Raw genomic sequence first — 16,748 nt, forward strand, 5'->3', positions numbered from 1 at the left:
CAATCAACTAAAACAATTAGCTAGCTAAGCTACCAACTACTCAGAAACATTTGTAAAGCTAAGCTGAAAACTACACTTCAGAAAAAGACAAGCCCAGACCAAACTCTAAACAAGAGTCATTGACTGACAAGGCCTGAAGGTCCCCAATGAGCTCCACCTCATGTATGTATCCAAGATATTTTCTCTGCCATGTTAATCAATCAATTGAATATTGATATTATGAAATAAATTAGTTTTGTTTTTATTGTTATTATTAATTATTATTATCGATCTATTGACACACAAATCAAGTTTTTAAAAGTGATTGATCTTATCTTTAATATCATCTGCTGGTGGAATCCCCAAACTGCAAATGCAGGAAGTGATTTTAGATGTTGAGGAGAGATTAGAAGTTCTTTTCAAACGTCTAAGCGCAATTACCCATTTCTCTGGAAAATAGCAAATTGTGCTTTGCTCCACTTCATTCACATACAATACAACCCACAGTATGCGTGCATACGCCCTCAGACAGCACAAACACTCCCACCCACACCACTTGCGCAAAAAACTGAGCTCAATATTAATAAAAATTGGATAAGTGCGCTGCACCTAGCACGAAGACATGGAGACTGACTAGACTGCGTCATTCGCAGTACGTCATGGGAGAGGGTGGTCACAGCAGAGCTCTTTTAGTGTCCTTTGTTGGCCACAATGTAATGATTGGTGGATCTTTCTCTGCTGTATTTCACGTGTGTGGTTCTTCACCAGGAATTTCACTATTTAACATGATTTTTAAACAATGAAGTTGAAATAACGCAGACTGATGGCTTCAACGGTAGCATATACCATAGATGAACAAACTCAGAGCTCATGGTAGGTCTGTTTTTAAAGGTTTATAAGTTATCCTTAAAATCAATACACCTATGAAGAAAATGAATGGGATTTTTACTTTAAGAACCAGACTGTTGTGCTCATAATCAGTCATTGATGTCCATTGTTTGTAGAACATTCTTACCATTGACCAGTAGCTGGAGCCAATTGGTCGGTATCGCAACGAGAATAATAAAGGAAAGGCTCCGTTAAATTCATCAGGCCAAGATGCAGGATTTCTCCACTGGACCAGTAACTGTGTGGGCTGATACTCCATATGCAGAACCGTAATGTCATCAGGAGGATCTGGCTTCACTAAAATAACATCATCAGCGATACGCAAGTTCATTATATAAAGAAAAACAAAAGAAAAAATCATTCTGAAACCAAGTGCTAAGAAAACTTCTCAAAAACAAATGAATGCTCTAAGCAGGTTAACGTACAGAGTTTATGAAAATCTACTTGTATAATAGTGGAGTTCGATCCCAGTGGGTTCATCTCTGTGATGTTCACCAGGAGCTTTGAGCTCCAGATCGGAGGGTTGGTAATCGTGCATTCATTCACCCCAATATTCTCCTGCTCACAGGGTTCAGCTCCTTTGCCTTTAACACTGAACAACACAACAGCAGAGGAAAACATTAAAGATTGCAATGATATGTAAACATGATGACACGTATAGTAATTTCAGGCAATGACTCGTCCCTCATTTTCTTTAACAAAAATAAAAAGAAGCAAAAATTAAAGTTACAGTGAGACACTTCCAATGGAAGTGAATGGGGACAATGTTTGGAGGGTTTAAAGGCAGAAAAGTGAAGCTTATAATTTAAAAAAATATTTTAATAAAAGCACTTAAAAATAAATTATCCTCTTAAAACTCATATATTATTTGAGGTGTAAAGTTGTTTAAATTAGGGTTTGGTGACATTACATCATCATGGCAACAAAGTTGTAAAATTGGATATAACTTTATACAGAAAAGGTTAGATCACACTAAAATCATGTTAACACACATAATGTTTATGTCTTGTGGCTATACTTTTGAAAAAGTGAGTATTTTAACATTCAAAAACTGGCCCCCATTCACTTCCATTGTAAGTGCCTCATTTTAACCCAGACTTTTGCTTTTTTAAAAGAAAAGGAGGGACTCCTAGTCGAAATAAATTTTTATGGTAATCAACATTATGCTGCAAATGCTGTCGATTGAGCTTAACTTGTATTGAACCTGGAATATTCCTTCAATCTCAATGTCACTACTTGTCTTTATTCTCATAAAAACCCTATTATGACTTTATTCTCAACACATTACAGACTCTCAACACAACTTTATTCTTGTAATGTATATATTTCTTTTTCAAAAGTTTGTTTAAAATAATAATTATAATAAAAAAAATCCCAAACTTTATTTTGGTGTATACATTTTATTTTAAATCTAATTTCACTTCTGAACCCCTCATCTCTAGACTAGCATAAAATGTTGTACGCCTATAAAGAAATTAACCGGTAAGAAAGTATAAAATAACAAATTATTGAATATAAAAAATTTAATAAAGTATATATATATATTTTTTAATTATTATATTTGACTAAAATATGACTATTACATTAAAACAAATCAATGGGACTGTACCTGTAAGAGGAGATAAACAATGTTGGCAGGTGTGTTGCCTTAGTTTGCAACCAGGAGCAGTAGATTGCATTATGACTTGGCACACGGCAAGAAACATTGACAAAATGAGGCAGGTCTGAAGAACAACAACAATGATATGACATTAGATAACCTCAGACACAATATACTACATCTACTCACACAACCTAAACAGACAGTGGAACTGTTTAGCTTATAAACTTCGATAAAGGGCATGAGGTTATGTGATAGACTAAACTTCTACACACACTTGAATCAGTAATCTCACCCTTCCTATCAGGAAACTGAGGAACTGTGATGTGTTGACTTCCTGTTAGAGGAAGTGCCTGGAGTTAAACAGAAAGGGCATACAACTGTACACTTACACTCTCTTGCTGCTCCCAGGGCACAGTGATCAAGTACTTCCTTTTAAATAGCAAGTTTTCTTCTTTCCAACAATCTGTCTTGGTAGAACCACCATTTAAGAGGCCTTAAGCAATTATGAGTCATTTTTAAGCAGCTAGGCAAATTGAGAACATTTCAACATAATATACATTTTCATCCAAGGATTTCTTTGCTAAAAAAAATAAAGCTGATGGAAACGCAAATTATTGCTAAAATTTCATGTCGACTAGGGCTGCACCTAACAATTATTTTTATGATTAGTCCATTAATCTAACGACTAATTTGACGATTTTTCTAAACATTTGTTATTATTATTATTCTTGCTTAATATAACAATTAATTACCCAAAATAAATGTAAAAAAACTTGTCATTAATATTTCAATATTCACTTCTCTTAAACACAAAGAAATGTATAAGAAACAAAGTGTGCAATGCAGGGCATTATTCTGCACCAAAAATAGCCCTGTTTTAACTGGTAATCTCCATTTTACAGTCCAACGTTCATTTTATTTTGGAGAGATTTTATGTTGGACTGCTAACCTCGAGGTTGCACAATGTTTTGATATTCCCCCTGAAAGTGACTTGAATTTGACATTTGTTTCATTTATTTTGTTGTTGGATTGCTAAATGTAGATTACTTAAATTTTATTTTGGAGTTATTTTAAGTAAGAACTTGTTCAATTCGAGTAAAAGGAAAGTGCAATCTAACAACAAAATAAATTAAACAAATGTCAAATTCAAGTCACTTTCAGGGGGAATATCAAAACATTGTGCGACCTCGAGTTTAGCAGTCCAACATAAAATTATTTTACAGTAAAATTAGTGCAATTTGAGTGACACTTAAATGTTTTTCTAACAGGAATAACTAAAACTTGTGCATTCTTAATCAACTCTCAGTAAAGGAACATTTGCAACAAAACAATTCACAAGGTAGGAACCTAATTGTTACGATTCCCTGTTATCTGCCCCGCGTTTCACATGTCACTGTCATGCACTACATTTCCCATAGTTCCCTGCCCTCATCACTGCCTGCATTCACTCATTGTTTTCACCTGTTTGTCGTTTAGTTCCATTACCTTGTGTATTTAAACCTTGTTTGTTTTCCATTCCCTTGTCGATCGTTGAATGTTTACGAATGTCTCTCTCGTGTTTAATGTTTCTACCCTTCCAGCTGTGTTCATCCTGCTGTGTTTTCCCCGTTCCGTGTTTCTCCAATGTGTTTTAGTTTCAGTTTTCCCCCCGTGGATATTTCTTTTGTTCCTGCTTTTTTTTTGTATTAATTTTGATTTAAAATAAAGAACCCGCATTTAGATCCCACTCCTTGTCTGCCCTCGTCTGCATTATAACACTAATAATGAAAATTAGGGGTCAAGATTGTGAAATTTGGATGAAAATTAATTGTCAAACAAATAATTGTGATTATGACTTTGATTACTGTTTTAGGACTATGATGTCTGTTTTAGGTGTTTCACGAATATGATGATTAATTACCATACAAACTCACCATGTGTACTTCATGCACACAACAATGTCCTTTATACAAATTTAGCTTGGGTCACATGATAAAATAAGGGTATATGATTTCCTTTTCATGCTTCAAAAACGTATGAATGACAGTCAAATAAAATAATTACATTATTAAAATAATATTTTAATTATCAAAATGTCTAAATAACTAAAATATCTCTCTCTTATTTGTCCGATTTACTTTTGATCCATTGGACTTTCAATGTTTTGTTTTCTTTTGCTTCTTTTGTAACCCAGCTAACCTGTATAGATATTATATTATGTTATGTAATATTATATTATGTAATAGTAAAATATTTCTTCACTTTTACACATTATTTTAAGGCTCTCTGGTTAACTCACAAGCACTTATTTCTTATGTTCACTTTCTCAATTTCAGTTTTTGTAAGTGTTACAGTATTGCAGTTTTTTTGTCTGAATAAAGTGCATTCACAAGATAATTAGAGTTTTCCTTTGATATATTGTATATTTTAGTACCATTTGAAAAACTTTTATATATTTATATTTCTAAATCCTCTCAGCTCATTTAAGTTTAAGGGGCATTTTGATTACTACAGAAAAATAAATACAATTGGTACTGTTTAAGGTCAAAACTTGATGTCCAATGCAAAATCTAGGCCCTAAAGCAAAAACAGTTGAGAATCACTGCTCTTGAGATTAAATTAGTTATGAGTCAAAATACCAGTTAAAAGTGAATCATAGACCTGTTATGATTATGTTGCTGTGATACTTATTTGTGTTAGCCAATAACACTCTAAAGATGACATCTTCAATCAAGACGAATGATCTTAAATTTTTATGTAATACATCTAGCAGGTTTTCCTCATACATATTTAATTAGAAAAGCTTAATTAAAAAGGCTGAAACTGGTCTGGCTTTGAGTCAAAAACAATTTACTTACGGCCCAGGCGTAGTTTGACGGTCTGCAGTAAAGTCCCTCTTTCATCATGGCAGCTATAGTTGCCCTCCATATAGTGCCTGGTGCTTAGGAGCGCAAGCAAATCCTCAGAGATCTGTGTTGGCCACGGCAGCACTGAGCTTCCATTGAACCGCCATTCCACCGGAGACCTGCCGACCCCATCCAAAACTCACAATCAACATTTCAGTCAAGAACATTCATCTACATTCAATACAAGCCAGCTAAAAATCAAAGCAACACTGGATAAACTACAACGTCAAAAGTATATGAACAGCCCCTTCTAATAATCAGGTTTGACTATTCAAGAAATTCTAGTGAAGTCAAATCTTAGTTCTACAGCATACAATGACATTCTAGAAATCTATGTGCTTCCAATATTGTTGCAACATTTTGGGGAGGGCCCTTTTCAATTCCAGCATGGCAATACCCCTGTGCACAAAGTGAGGTCCATAAAGAATTGATTATCAGAGTCTGGTGTGAAAGGCCTGCACTAAGACCAAACATGAACCTCAATGAACACCTTTGGGATTTTTGTCCATACGCCATGTATTTAATACCTGCAACAAAATAACCCCTACCGATGGCAACTTGACTTAGTGGACTTAAGGATTGATTTACTCATTTGTGTGCAATGCTAATCTTATTTTTGGCAGCCACATTCTCTTGGATAGCATATTAATTGGCAAGAGATATGGACGATTCAACAAGTGCCCTAACACAAAAGCAGGCTTGCCAAAATCTGAGGCTGGGGAATCAAACCCCTAAACCCACAGTAAATAGCCTCAATGTGTCCAAACCCAGTAAGGTCTGGACTTATGCCCCTACTGAGTCCAGTTAAGCACACTATTATCACCTTTTACAGGAAAGCTTAGCCCTGGAGTCTAATGGTGTTCTAGCATAGACTAATATAGACTGGAGTACGTACCCTCTGTAAGAGCCTCCGCATGTGAGGGTGACCCTGGAGCCCAGTCTACCAAACTGGACATCTGAAACTGAAGGCAAGAGACATGTGAGCCATTCTATTTCAGTGCTCTCATGAGGCAATTATCAAGTGATTATGTTATCAACAAGTCAATAGAGTTGGAATTTTGCTATTAGAGGTGTCACTTTTTTGTTTTGACAACTGTACAGCAGTTTCTGCAAGCAAACACAGCCCTATTTTACTTGAACTTTATTTAATTCTTGTGATTTAACCGAAAAAGTACATCAAATAGTGGAAAAAGCTAAAATGATCTCAATATTGTTGGGGAGTAAGTAACTAAGCACAGCCATGTTACTGACTCATTAAATGTTAATAATGTAATAAATTGCAGCATTTTTTTAAAAGCTGTTTTTTTATTTTTTGGTTAAATAGTGCAGCGTTCCTAGTGACAAGTGACTTTTTAAACAAGTGGCCGTGTAGTGTAATAAACGCTAAATCGTCTCTTGTCACATTATCTACTAATGCAGCTTTACTAGAAATGACCTAGAATATCCTCTAGGTCCTCTAACATTGGGAAATCTGATTTTAGTGAATCAGTTCTTTCGGACATTCTGATTCAAAGAACCGGTAAAAAAAATAAAAAATTAAATGTTTTGTTTGTACCGTTGGGAAATCTGTTAGACTTTAGCGAATCAGTTTGCTTGAACATTTTGATTAAATGAACGCATTCATAAATGATTCACTAATTTGTTTGTACCATTAAACTTTAGTGAATCACTTTGTTCAGACATATTCATTAAATGAACTGGTCCAAAAAAAACTAAATACAATACAATGATTTGTTTGTATGTTTCCAAAATGCTAGACTTTAGTGAATCATTTCTTTTAGATATATTAACTCAATTAAAGGGTTAAAACAAAATCACTGATTTGTTTGTAGCACTGGGAAATCTTACAGATTTTAGCGAATCAGTTTGTTTGGACATTTTGATTCAAACTGGTTAAAAAATTTGTTTTTTACTAATTTGTTTACAATGTTAGGAAATCAGTTTGATTTCAGCAAATCTGTTTGTATTGACATGTTGGTTCAAAGAATGGGTTAAAAAAAAACAATTAACCAATTTGTTTGAATCATTGAGGATTCTGACATACTAACAAGTATGAAAAGATTTTCTGATTTATTCGAGTCATCCCAAAAGTCCCCCTTTACATATTTTTGTTGCAAAATAAATATTTATATTCAGCTATTTAGCACTATGTTTCCATTTAGTTATATACATTTAATTTCCGAGAGCTAGCTGGAATCGCCAGCTCCATTCTTATTGGCTGACTTCATTAACTATTTCAGAGAAGCTTGCCCCTGTGTGATATGTAAAAACAAACAAAAACAAAACAAAAAAACAACTTCTCAGTCAGACATAGTGGAAGGTTTTTGGCCAGATTGAACTGCAAAATGGACCAGACTTGATGCCAACATAGTGTCGCTAACCACCTTTAAAAAGGTTAACTTTACTGTAGCTTTACTACTTTAAATTATGAGTATCTTGTAGCTTGGTATACAACAGTTTCAAAGAAGCATCTCCAAAACTGCTTGTCACTGTAAAAACAGAGATACATATTATAACCATTCATCATTATAATAGGCCCACCAGGGATCTATGGCAGAGTTGCAGAATCAAGGTGTTTAAGTTACTGTGCTTTTCTGCCTTGTCAGATTTCAGTATTTATATCAGGATAGAATAACAGGCACTTTCTGCCAAGTGTTAAACGAAGAGTGGCACAAACACACACACGCACACACACAAAGTCATTTACACTGGGAGTGGCATTACTCCAGTGCCCAGGGTCTAACTGCACTCCAGAAATGGTCATGCTCAATGTCTGCTTTCAGGAAATATTGGCAAAAGTATATCATTTGAAAACCCACCAGATTTCTCAAATTTCTCCTTCTCTGACCAACAAAATTGCAGCCATACACACACACACACACACACACACACACACACACACACCACACTGTACTTTCTTGTATTAATTGTGCAATCCATATGCAGGACAATGGAGACTGGGCTCAACTTGAATTCTAAACCGAGATGTTTATTGTTCTACAAAACAAGACCATGGCTGTTACTGGTTTGGATTAAAACAGCATTTTCAGCACAGTAAATCTTTTGTTTTTTTGGGCTAGTCCTTCAGTGTGACAGAAATTTGACAGGAAACGTAACCAGTTAATTTAATCATGCTTTGTCTAAACAAAGACATGCTACAGAGACTTTTGAAGAGTTCCATATGCTTGTCCGAGAAAAACAAAAACTAAATGCTGGCAACAGCATTATCATTGATGCGAATGTGTATCTTGTGTCCTCGGGTGGTACAGCTCAAATAAATGCGGATTGGATAATAATAAAAACATTTGAATAAAAATTATCAAATTCAAATGACATTAAATCATGGCAGAGTCTAAGGCCAAATTCTATTTTTATAAACAAATATATTTAGCGCTGACCATTTGTGATCACATCATCCGAAACGTGTCTTAATACTAGCTGTAAACAGGGTCTAAAATGACTGCAGCCGGAGCTAGCAAATGCTATAGACCGACTTCCAGCGGAAGTCACACCCACATTCGTTTCCCCAGTAAGACCCTCAAGAAAAAAGTGGATATTTGTCACATTGTACTTTAAACTCAGTGATGGAGCAGTGTCATGTAAATGAACCGTTGTGCCCATATATTTAGTATTGGTAACGCTGATTCATTTTAGTGAGTCGGATCTTTCAGACAATTCATATAAATGAACTGGTTCACATAAATTATTCACTTGGTTACATTTCGACTTGGCTATATAAAATAGTGTTTTCTAATTTTATTAGTGCATATGAAATATAAATATATGTTTAATTCAATGTTGTCTCCTTATTTGTTTAACTCTTATGAAAATTAATGATGGTTTGACTATAATAATATTGTAGTAACTTTGACTGTATTAATCATGGTTACTTTTGCGAAAACTGTGGTTTTACTACAAATACCACAGTAAAGTATGACTACTGAACAATGGTTCATTTTCATATGGTAATGTCACTGTAATTAAATATATTACTATCAAGTGATATTATTGAACTCTGCAATTTACAGAATTAAATAATATAATCTAGTTTTTTTCATCTAAAAATATGTTCTTATTTAACTAGCTTTTAAAGTAGTTAGCTACTCTTTGTTAGTAGTTTGGAGTGTAGATAAATGTTTTTTTTGTTTTTTTTAAGAGTAGCTTGACTGTAGTTTAACTAATTTAAGTTATGAGTAGCGTGTACATTGGAAAGCTACAGTTTTTAAATTAGCTTCCCCAACAGTGAAATACAGTATAAAAAATTTTTCTTCATTTTTTTCAGAAGCAAAGATTAAGATATAAAACCATACCACTACAATAAAGTTCCATTCATTAGCATTAATTAAAGGATTAGATATTATGAACAAACAATTAAATTGATACTTTTTACAGCATTACTTAATCTTTGTTAATGTTAGTTAATAAAAATACAATTGTTCACTTTTAGTTCATGTCAGTTCATAGTACATTAATGCTAACTAATAAAATTTTTGATTTAAAACATTTATTAGTATATGTTGAAATTCAAATTAACTAAAAAAAGTTTTGATAATTGTTAGTTCATGTTAACTAATGTTGTTAACTGATGTTAACAAATGGAACCTTAAAGTGTTACCAAACCATATAAAACCAAAAGTAAGAATGAAAATGTCTATTGATAATTTTCCAAACAAGAAATGTTGGGTTGCATTCACAAGAATATAACTTTCTTAACATTTCCTTTTTGACAGTTTACCTTCATTGGTCCATATCTCCGACTTGATGTGGACAGAGTAGAGGACGATGATTCCAAAGACTAGTTGACTGGCAGGGCATGAAACAAAACCAGGCATCTGTAAGGTACAATGAAAAAAACAAAAAAACAAACAGTTTAGATAAGTGGTTCTCAACTTGTGGGTCATGACCAAAAAATGCATCACATATCTGTTCTAAAAGGGTCGCAGATAGCAATGAAAAATTTGCAGATGCAAATAATGAAACGCTACTGAACTGACTATAAAATCATGCATAGTTGAAATAAAAATAAATAAATAGGCTTATCAACTTTTAAAAGTGAGGAGAGAACACTTCACGTATCGTTCTGAGCATCCAATCAATCTCTATGGCACAAATGTTTCTGTCATGCTCTGTGTCCGAATATCCATACTTCCCTACTATATAGTATGCTTAAAACAGTATGCTAATGGAGTAGTATGTTCGAAACCACAGTTATCATAAAGCAGTAAGCGAGAAATACCCTGATGACCTCCTATTTCCGTGTGCGGATTGACTGTTTGCTTAACATTCCCATAATCCCTCGGGAGCTGAGGCGATGTTACGTTCAAAACAATCTATTTAAAGGAAAGGAGGTGAACTGCAAGTTGGATGGCTCTTTTCAACTGTAAGAGTCATGTATACCAAGACAATTGTTCCTTATGCTTAATGGGTGCTTGTTTAACAAAACCAGAGCAGATGATTTTTCTTGGCTGTTGTTCTTACGACATATATTCAAGTCACAGGTCAATCAATACCCACATCCCCAGATGAAGTATATCCAAAATCTATTCTTGCTTGCATACCTAAAAGTACGTACTGTTTTACAAGCTGAGAATTGCATCCTTTATCAAATACAGTGCATAATGTGATAGTACACGGTTTTGCATGCAGTAGAAACTAGGCAGACTGGGTGACGGCATTAAATATAAAATAAAAGTTCACTTGCAATGAAAATAAACATGGTTTGTGCCAACCACAATATGTTTTGTTTGATGGATTATTTGCTGCCAAGACACATAGGCCCATGTCATGTCAATCATTTTGCATATTTCGTTGGGCCTAGCAAGTTCATTGTAATATAAATACATTTTGATCTTTGATTTTAAGGAGATCTTTAATGTATTTCTGTACGATAAACCAATTACTTACTGTTCCTGTGTTGGGTGTCTGGGTCTTAAAGCAATAGCATAGGTTTAAATTGTTAGGGTTGTTTGTCATGTTTTTTGTCAATCTTTCCCAATCAGTTTCACCAGGGATGAACTGCTGAATATTCGGCAGAGCATACTGGATGTTTTTTTGCCGGTGTTTGATTAATCTGACGTTTTATTAGACATCTTAGTTGGAGGCGCAGCAGTATTCTACAAGTGCTCCAAGAGTCGCAAGTGAGGGAAGCGAGCTTTAAGACTCCGCTGCAGAGTATTCATCTGACAAATATCCAGTCCCTCACCAGCAGCACGGACAAACTGTTTCTGCTCACTCAAACAAATAAGGACATTTCTAACTCCGCTGCTCTGTGTTTCACAGAAACCTGGCTGAATGAAGCCATCCCGGACACCGCGTTGCATCTGCCGGTCTTCCAGCTGTTCAGAGCCGATTCCGTTGCGGAATCATTAGGAAAGTGAGAGGCGGAGGAACATGCTTTTACATCAACAAAAGCTGGTGAACAGATGTAACAACGGTGAGATGCACCATCCAAATTTAGACGCGCTCTTCATCAATTGTAAGCCTTTCTACACACTGTGTTTTCCTCATTTATTCTGGTGAGTGTTTACATCCTGCCACAAGCATGCATGGATGCAGTGTTGCAACAGCTGGATGATCACATCACAGACAGGGAGCAACACACCCAGACTCATTTATCATTATTCTAGGAGATTTTAATAAAGCTAACCTCACCTGTGAACTATCAAAATATAAACATCACAAGCCCCACCAGAGGCAGAAATATACTGGACCACTGCTAAACCACTGTAAAGGATGCATATCACTCTGTCCCTTGAGCAGCTTTGGGACTATGATCACTGTCTGGTTCATCTTCTCCTGACCTACAAGCAGAAACTAAAATCAGCTAAGCCTACAGGCTAAGGTAAGTACTGTATAGAGATGGACAAAGGAAGTACCTTGCACATACATTACCACTTGCACATGTACATACACCATTCTATGTTATATGTCCTATTATTTGTATGTCTATTTATACTCTTACCTTGTTTTATATTCTGTGTCTCACTGTAACGTTCTGTGTGCACATATTTTTCCTTTGACCCCAAAAAAAAAGAATCATTGTGTACGTGAGAACACTTGGCAATAAAGCGCACTATGATTCTGATTCTTCCACATTCCAGCAAAAAAATTAATTACGCAGCTTGTTGTACGCATTGCGGCATTCATTCCTGGTGAAATTAACACTAAAAGTGCTTAACAATAATGACTTGTTCCCTTTCACACAAATCACATGTACAACAGCAGATAATCAGTTCATAAAGTTCATTTTATATTAGCATATGACTTGTAAGGCCATTCATTTTAACATTTGCATTACATAACCAACAACATTTACAAGATTGTTTGTAGACAATCAACGCAGTAGTTTCAGGAGCTCAACTGATAGAGCATTGCACTTTGAAATGCAAAGGAATGGGGTACGAGCCCTGAAGAGCAGACGAGTCAACATGTAATAAAAGTACCACAAATTAAATAGTTTTGAACATAATTTTTTTTTAAATGAAAAAATTTAAACCGGTTTGGTTTAAGGTTTAGGGTAGGGAGTATTGTTGTCAAAAATACAAAAATAAAAAAGATGTAACAATACCAGTGTTTCTGCAGTACCAGTAGTACCGAGCACTGACTCTGTCCGGTACCAGTGCGCAATATGACAGACACACAACTGCTTTAAAATGCTCACAGGCTTATTTTGAACACATGCTCTGTTACTCCTTTAATACTGAAGTGGACAATTAATCAAATTAAAATGAAATTAATGTGTGTTTTTATTAAACTGCTGAAGGCTGCAATCTTAGGGTGCGTTTACACGACAACGATGTACTAAAAAACGGACAAGTTTTTCCTTTGCTTTTTTGAAAAGTTTCGCGTTCAGATGACAACATTGTCAAAACGATCCCCGTTCACACGGATCCGCGAAAACGTCTATAAATGCTATTACGCATGCCAGGCCAGTAGTTGGCGATGTCACTTAAGCATTCTTTCACAGAGCGGTGAATACAAACAATTAAATGGCGAAAGCATCGAGCAATTTTGTCTGGATGGATGATGAGGTTGCTTAATTACTACAAGTGACCATGAACTATAAAGCACACCACATTTTTAATGACTCCAACTGGTGATCTCAATTTGGTCTGTTCGCCCTGGAGGTTTTCGAAGTTCATGCCTATAGACTGAACACGTAATATGCGTGCGCATGACGTCATCGTTTTCATAAATTCACCTTTTTTTATGTTTAAACAGAGACGATAACAGCATCGTTTTCAAAATCTTGCACTTTGAAACCCGTTTTCAAAAGTTTGAATTTTCAGGCCCCAAAACACCATTGTCGTGTAAACGAACAGCCAAAACATATAACATTTTTTCCATTTTTAGTTGAAAACTTTGTCATGCAAACGGCCCCTTAGTGTGGATGAGCTGCCTACTTTAAGTTAATGTATAAATCTGTCCACTCATACACTGGAAACTCCATAGTAATTGACAATAATTCACGTTGTATCAGATGACACCGCAAAGCACCAATCCACTGTAAAGTGTGTATTGCAGTACATGTAGACTATATATTTATATAATCATAGCATTTGCACTTTTATTCCAACTAAACTTTATTTATATAGCATTTAAAACAACAAATTTGTTTGACTAAAGTGCTTCAAATTAATACCATTTTAAAAAAATATTTCAAAATTACCACATTCACTAACTACAGTAATCTAAAATTGAAACACTTCAAAACTGTGACCTACATTTCATTTGTCATACTCAAAGGCTAGTTTAAAGAGATGAGATTTCAGACATGACTTAGAAGTTGTCAATGATCACACTGCGGCGTGACGCAAACTGTTTATCCAGTGGAGCTTCCGGGAAAAACACACATCATAAAAAAAGCACAATTCATAATAAAAGTAAAATGCCTGAAACTGAATATAGTATAGTAAAATGTAATATTCACTGAAGCAGTAGCAGTAGTAGTAGTAGTAGTAGTAATAATAATAATAATAATTAAGCAATATATCACAAGAAAGACTGCTATTAAATAAAAGTTTGGTAAAACTAATACAATGACATGTTGAAAAGTTCTACTTTATCTTGTTAAAAAACAATTTTGACACAATTTTGACGATCAAATTAAATGTAGCTCATTACCATATTAGCATATTTTTGCTGTGATATCGAAATTGGTATCGGTACCGACTACTGACATTTGGTACCATGACAACTAGGGCTGAAATGATTAGTCAACGTGATCGACAACGTCGAAAAATAAAAAATTGTTGACAAAAATGTTTGTTGTCGAACAGCCATTTGATCTAATTTAATGTAACATGAGATCACTTTAAACTCTAATAAGAGAGCAGCACTGCAGCTCACACCTGACTGAGGAGAGGAAGAATTACACAGCTAATAGTTCAGATGCAGTCTCGTTGTGGAATAAGTGGAGCTGGAGCTGCCGCTCCGCTGAAGCAAAACTTGCATGTTGAGCATCTTTAAAGGAAACACCCCAACGTTACATCTTAAATGCAGTTATATTTCATGTGTTGCAGCTTTATTAAAGTTAAAATAATACAGAAGCTGATCATGTATATAACTACAAACTCTGAAACTGGCATTTTTCTGTGCAGTCGGTGCCTCTTCTATGAGCTGATGTCCCGATCTAAGGGGAAGAGACTGAATCTGCATCTGGCTGAGGCACACTCAAGCACACTGTTGCTGTAGCTAGGTTATAACATATTGTCTCAAGACTTATTGAATCATAATATAATTCACTGTGCATTTCTTATCATGAAGAAAATTGGCAATACGCAGCTTTATTAATACGAGAGTTTTTTTTTTTTGTGAGTTAAAGATGGATTTAAGTGAACAATGGTGAGAGAGGGTTGTCTTCATCCCATAATACACATCAACAAAATACGTTTTTGTTTTGGCTTGTTTTCCAATAAAAATATGTAAAACTCTTTTAAAACAACATATATTTACTTAAGCAGCTATTCTGCAGAATATATATATTTTTTTATATAATAGAAAAATACAAATATTTTGAAATATCTAAAAATCCTTTAAAAAAAAGATGCATTCACCTGAGAAGCAGCATATGAGATATTTAGAGTTGCTTTTATAGAATAGACCTTGAATATAAGTATATTTAGTCTTTACTGCAATGGCAAAAGTATAACCAAGTGAAAAAGTATACTTGCATACAAAATACACTTACTGTATATTTAAGATACAAGCAAGTCTAAATGTCTTATATGTTGCTTCTCAAGTAAATGTATCTTGTTTTAAAGATTTTTAGACATTTTTAAAATGGAAAACAAGACAAAAACACTTGATAATAGGATTTTTTTGCAGTGAATTTCTTTTCTAAATTAAACTTTTTAAAAGTATTTTTCCCCCCTTTAATTCAGTGAATGTCATTTAGAGGTATTTTTTAAATATGTTTTTTCCTCTTTATTGTTAGTAAGCAAGTTTAATACAACCTTTTAAGTCGGGACACAAGCAGAATAATCAGTTAAAAGCTATTAGTTAATCATTGCAATAATCGCTAAATAGCTGAATAATCGTTCTAATAATCGTTAGATTAATCGATTATCAATATAATCGTTAGTTGCAGCCCTAATGACAACACTAGTAGAGAGGACAATTTTGTTTAATTAAAGCTTAATAAAGCACTAATCTCAAAAACCTGGTCTTTATGGAAGCAAATTGAACTAGCTTATTAGCGCCACATAGTGGACATTTCACTTTGGAACTGTTGCAATATGTCTAAGGAGCCGCGTAATATCATCATACAAAACTGTCACCAGTCACACACAGTCATTTTCAAGAGATCAGGTGGTCAAGGGAAGTTCCATTTTAAGTCTGCCAGGGTTAAGCCAACATAAGTTAATGAGTATCATCCTGTCTACAATGCTCACCATCCTAGCAACCAATCAGCCATCAGACGTCATAACAAATGAACCTTTCTAATTACGTGCGTATCTGTCAAGATCTTCCATTTAAACAGCACAGAGAATCAACAATGCGCACTGATGTTTCCATGAATCATAGGCAATTTAAAACATCTTCATAGCATTCTAGGAAGCATTTTATTTGCTTTTTCGCTAAAGTACATTCACATTAATTGACATTTGCACATTCTGAGCTACGTGCTACCAAAAAAACATAACTGACGTCAAATGAACAGGGTCTGCTATCTGAAGTACAGTCCTGAGGAGCCTTGTTTAAACACACTGTAAACATTTAAAACAAATAACTGAAAGGAGACATCAGTGATGTGTGCGACTGGTATCCTTTTATAATAAACTGATGCTCCTGCAGCCTGTGGCACAGTGAGGTAAATGCAGGAAATATCTTTACATTCCAACAGTTGAAGTCAAAAAACATAACAGCAAGTCTTGAGAGGGTTTCATAAATTA

The 16,748-nt window shown here is 34.7% G+C and overlaps 1 protein-coding gene across 1 annotated transcript in view; it reads right to left on the minus strand.

Annotated features, from left to right (window-relative positions):
- Positions 1–16,748, minus strand: part of LOC127636062 (ciliary neurotrophic factor receptor subunit alpha-like) — an 85,011-nt gene that overhangs the window by 18,101 nt on the left and 50,162 nt on the right. Inside the window, exons 2-7 of the mRNA XM_052116437.1 lie at positions 10,091–10,187; positions 6,251–6,317; positions 5,308–5,474; positions 2,477–2,591; positions 1,293–1,459; positions 995–1,164 (exon numbers count right to left, since the gene is read on the minus strand). Of these exons, the coding sequence (XP_051972397.1) occupies positions 995–1,164; positions 1,293–1,459; positions 2,477–2,591; positions 5,308–5,474; positions 6,251–6,317; positions 10,091–10,187 (783 nt within the window). The remainder of the gene's footprint in view (positions 1–994; positions 1,165–1,292; positions 1,460–2,476; positions 2,592–5,307; positions 5,475–6,250; positions 6,318–10,090; positions 10,188–16,748) is intronic.

The sequence above is a fragment of the Xyrauchen texanus genome, chromosome 43 (assembly GCF_025860055.1).
Source record: "Xyrauchen texanus isolate HMW12.3.18 chromosome 43, RBS_HiC_50CHRs, whole genome shotgun sequence".
Lineage (NCBI taxonomy): Eukaryota > Metazoa > Chordata > Actinopteri > Cypriniformes > Catostomidae > Xyrauchen > Xyrauchen texanus.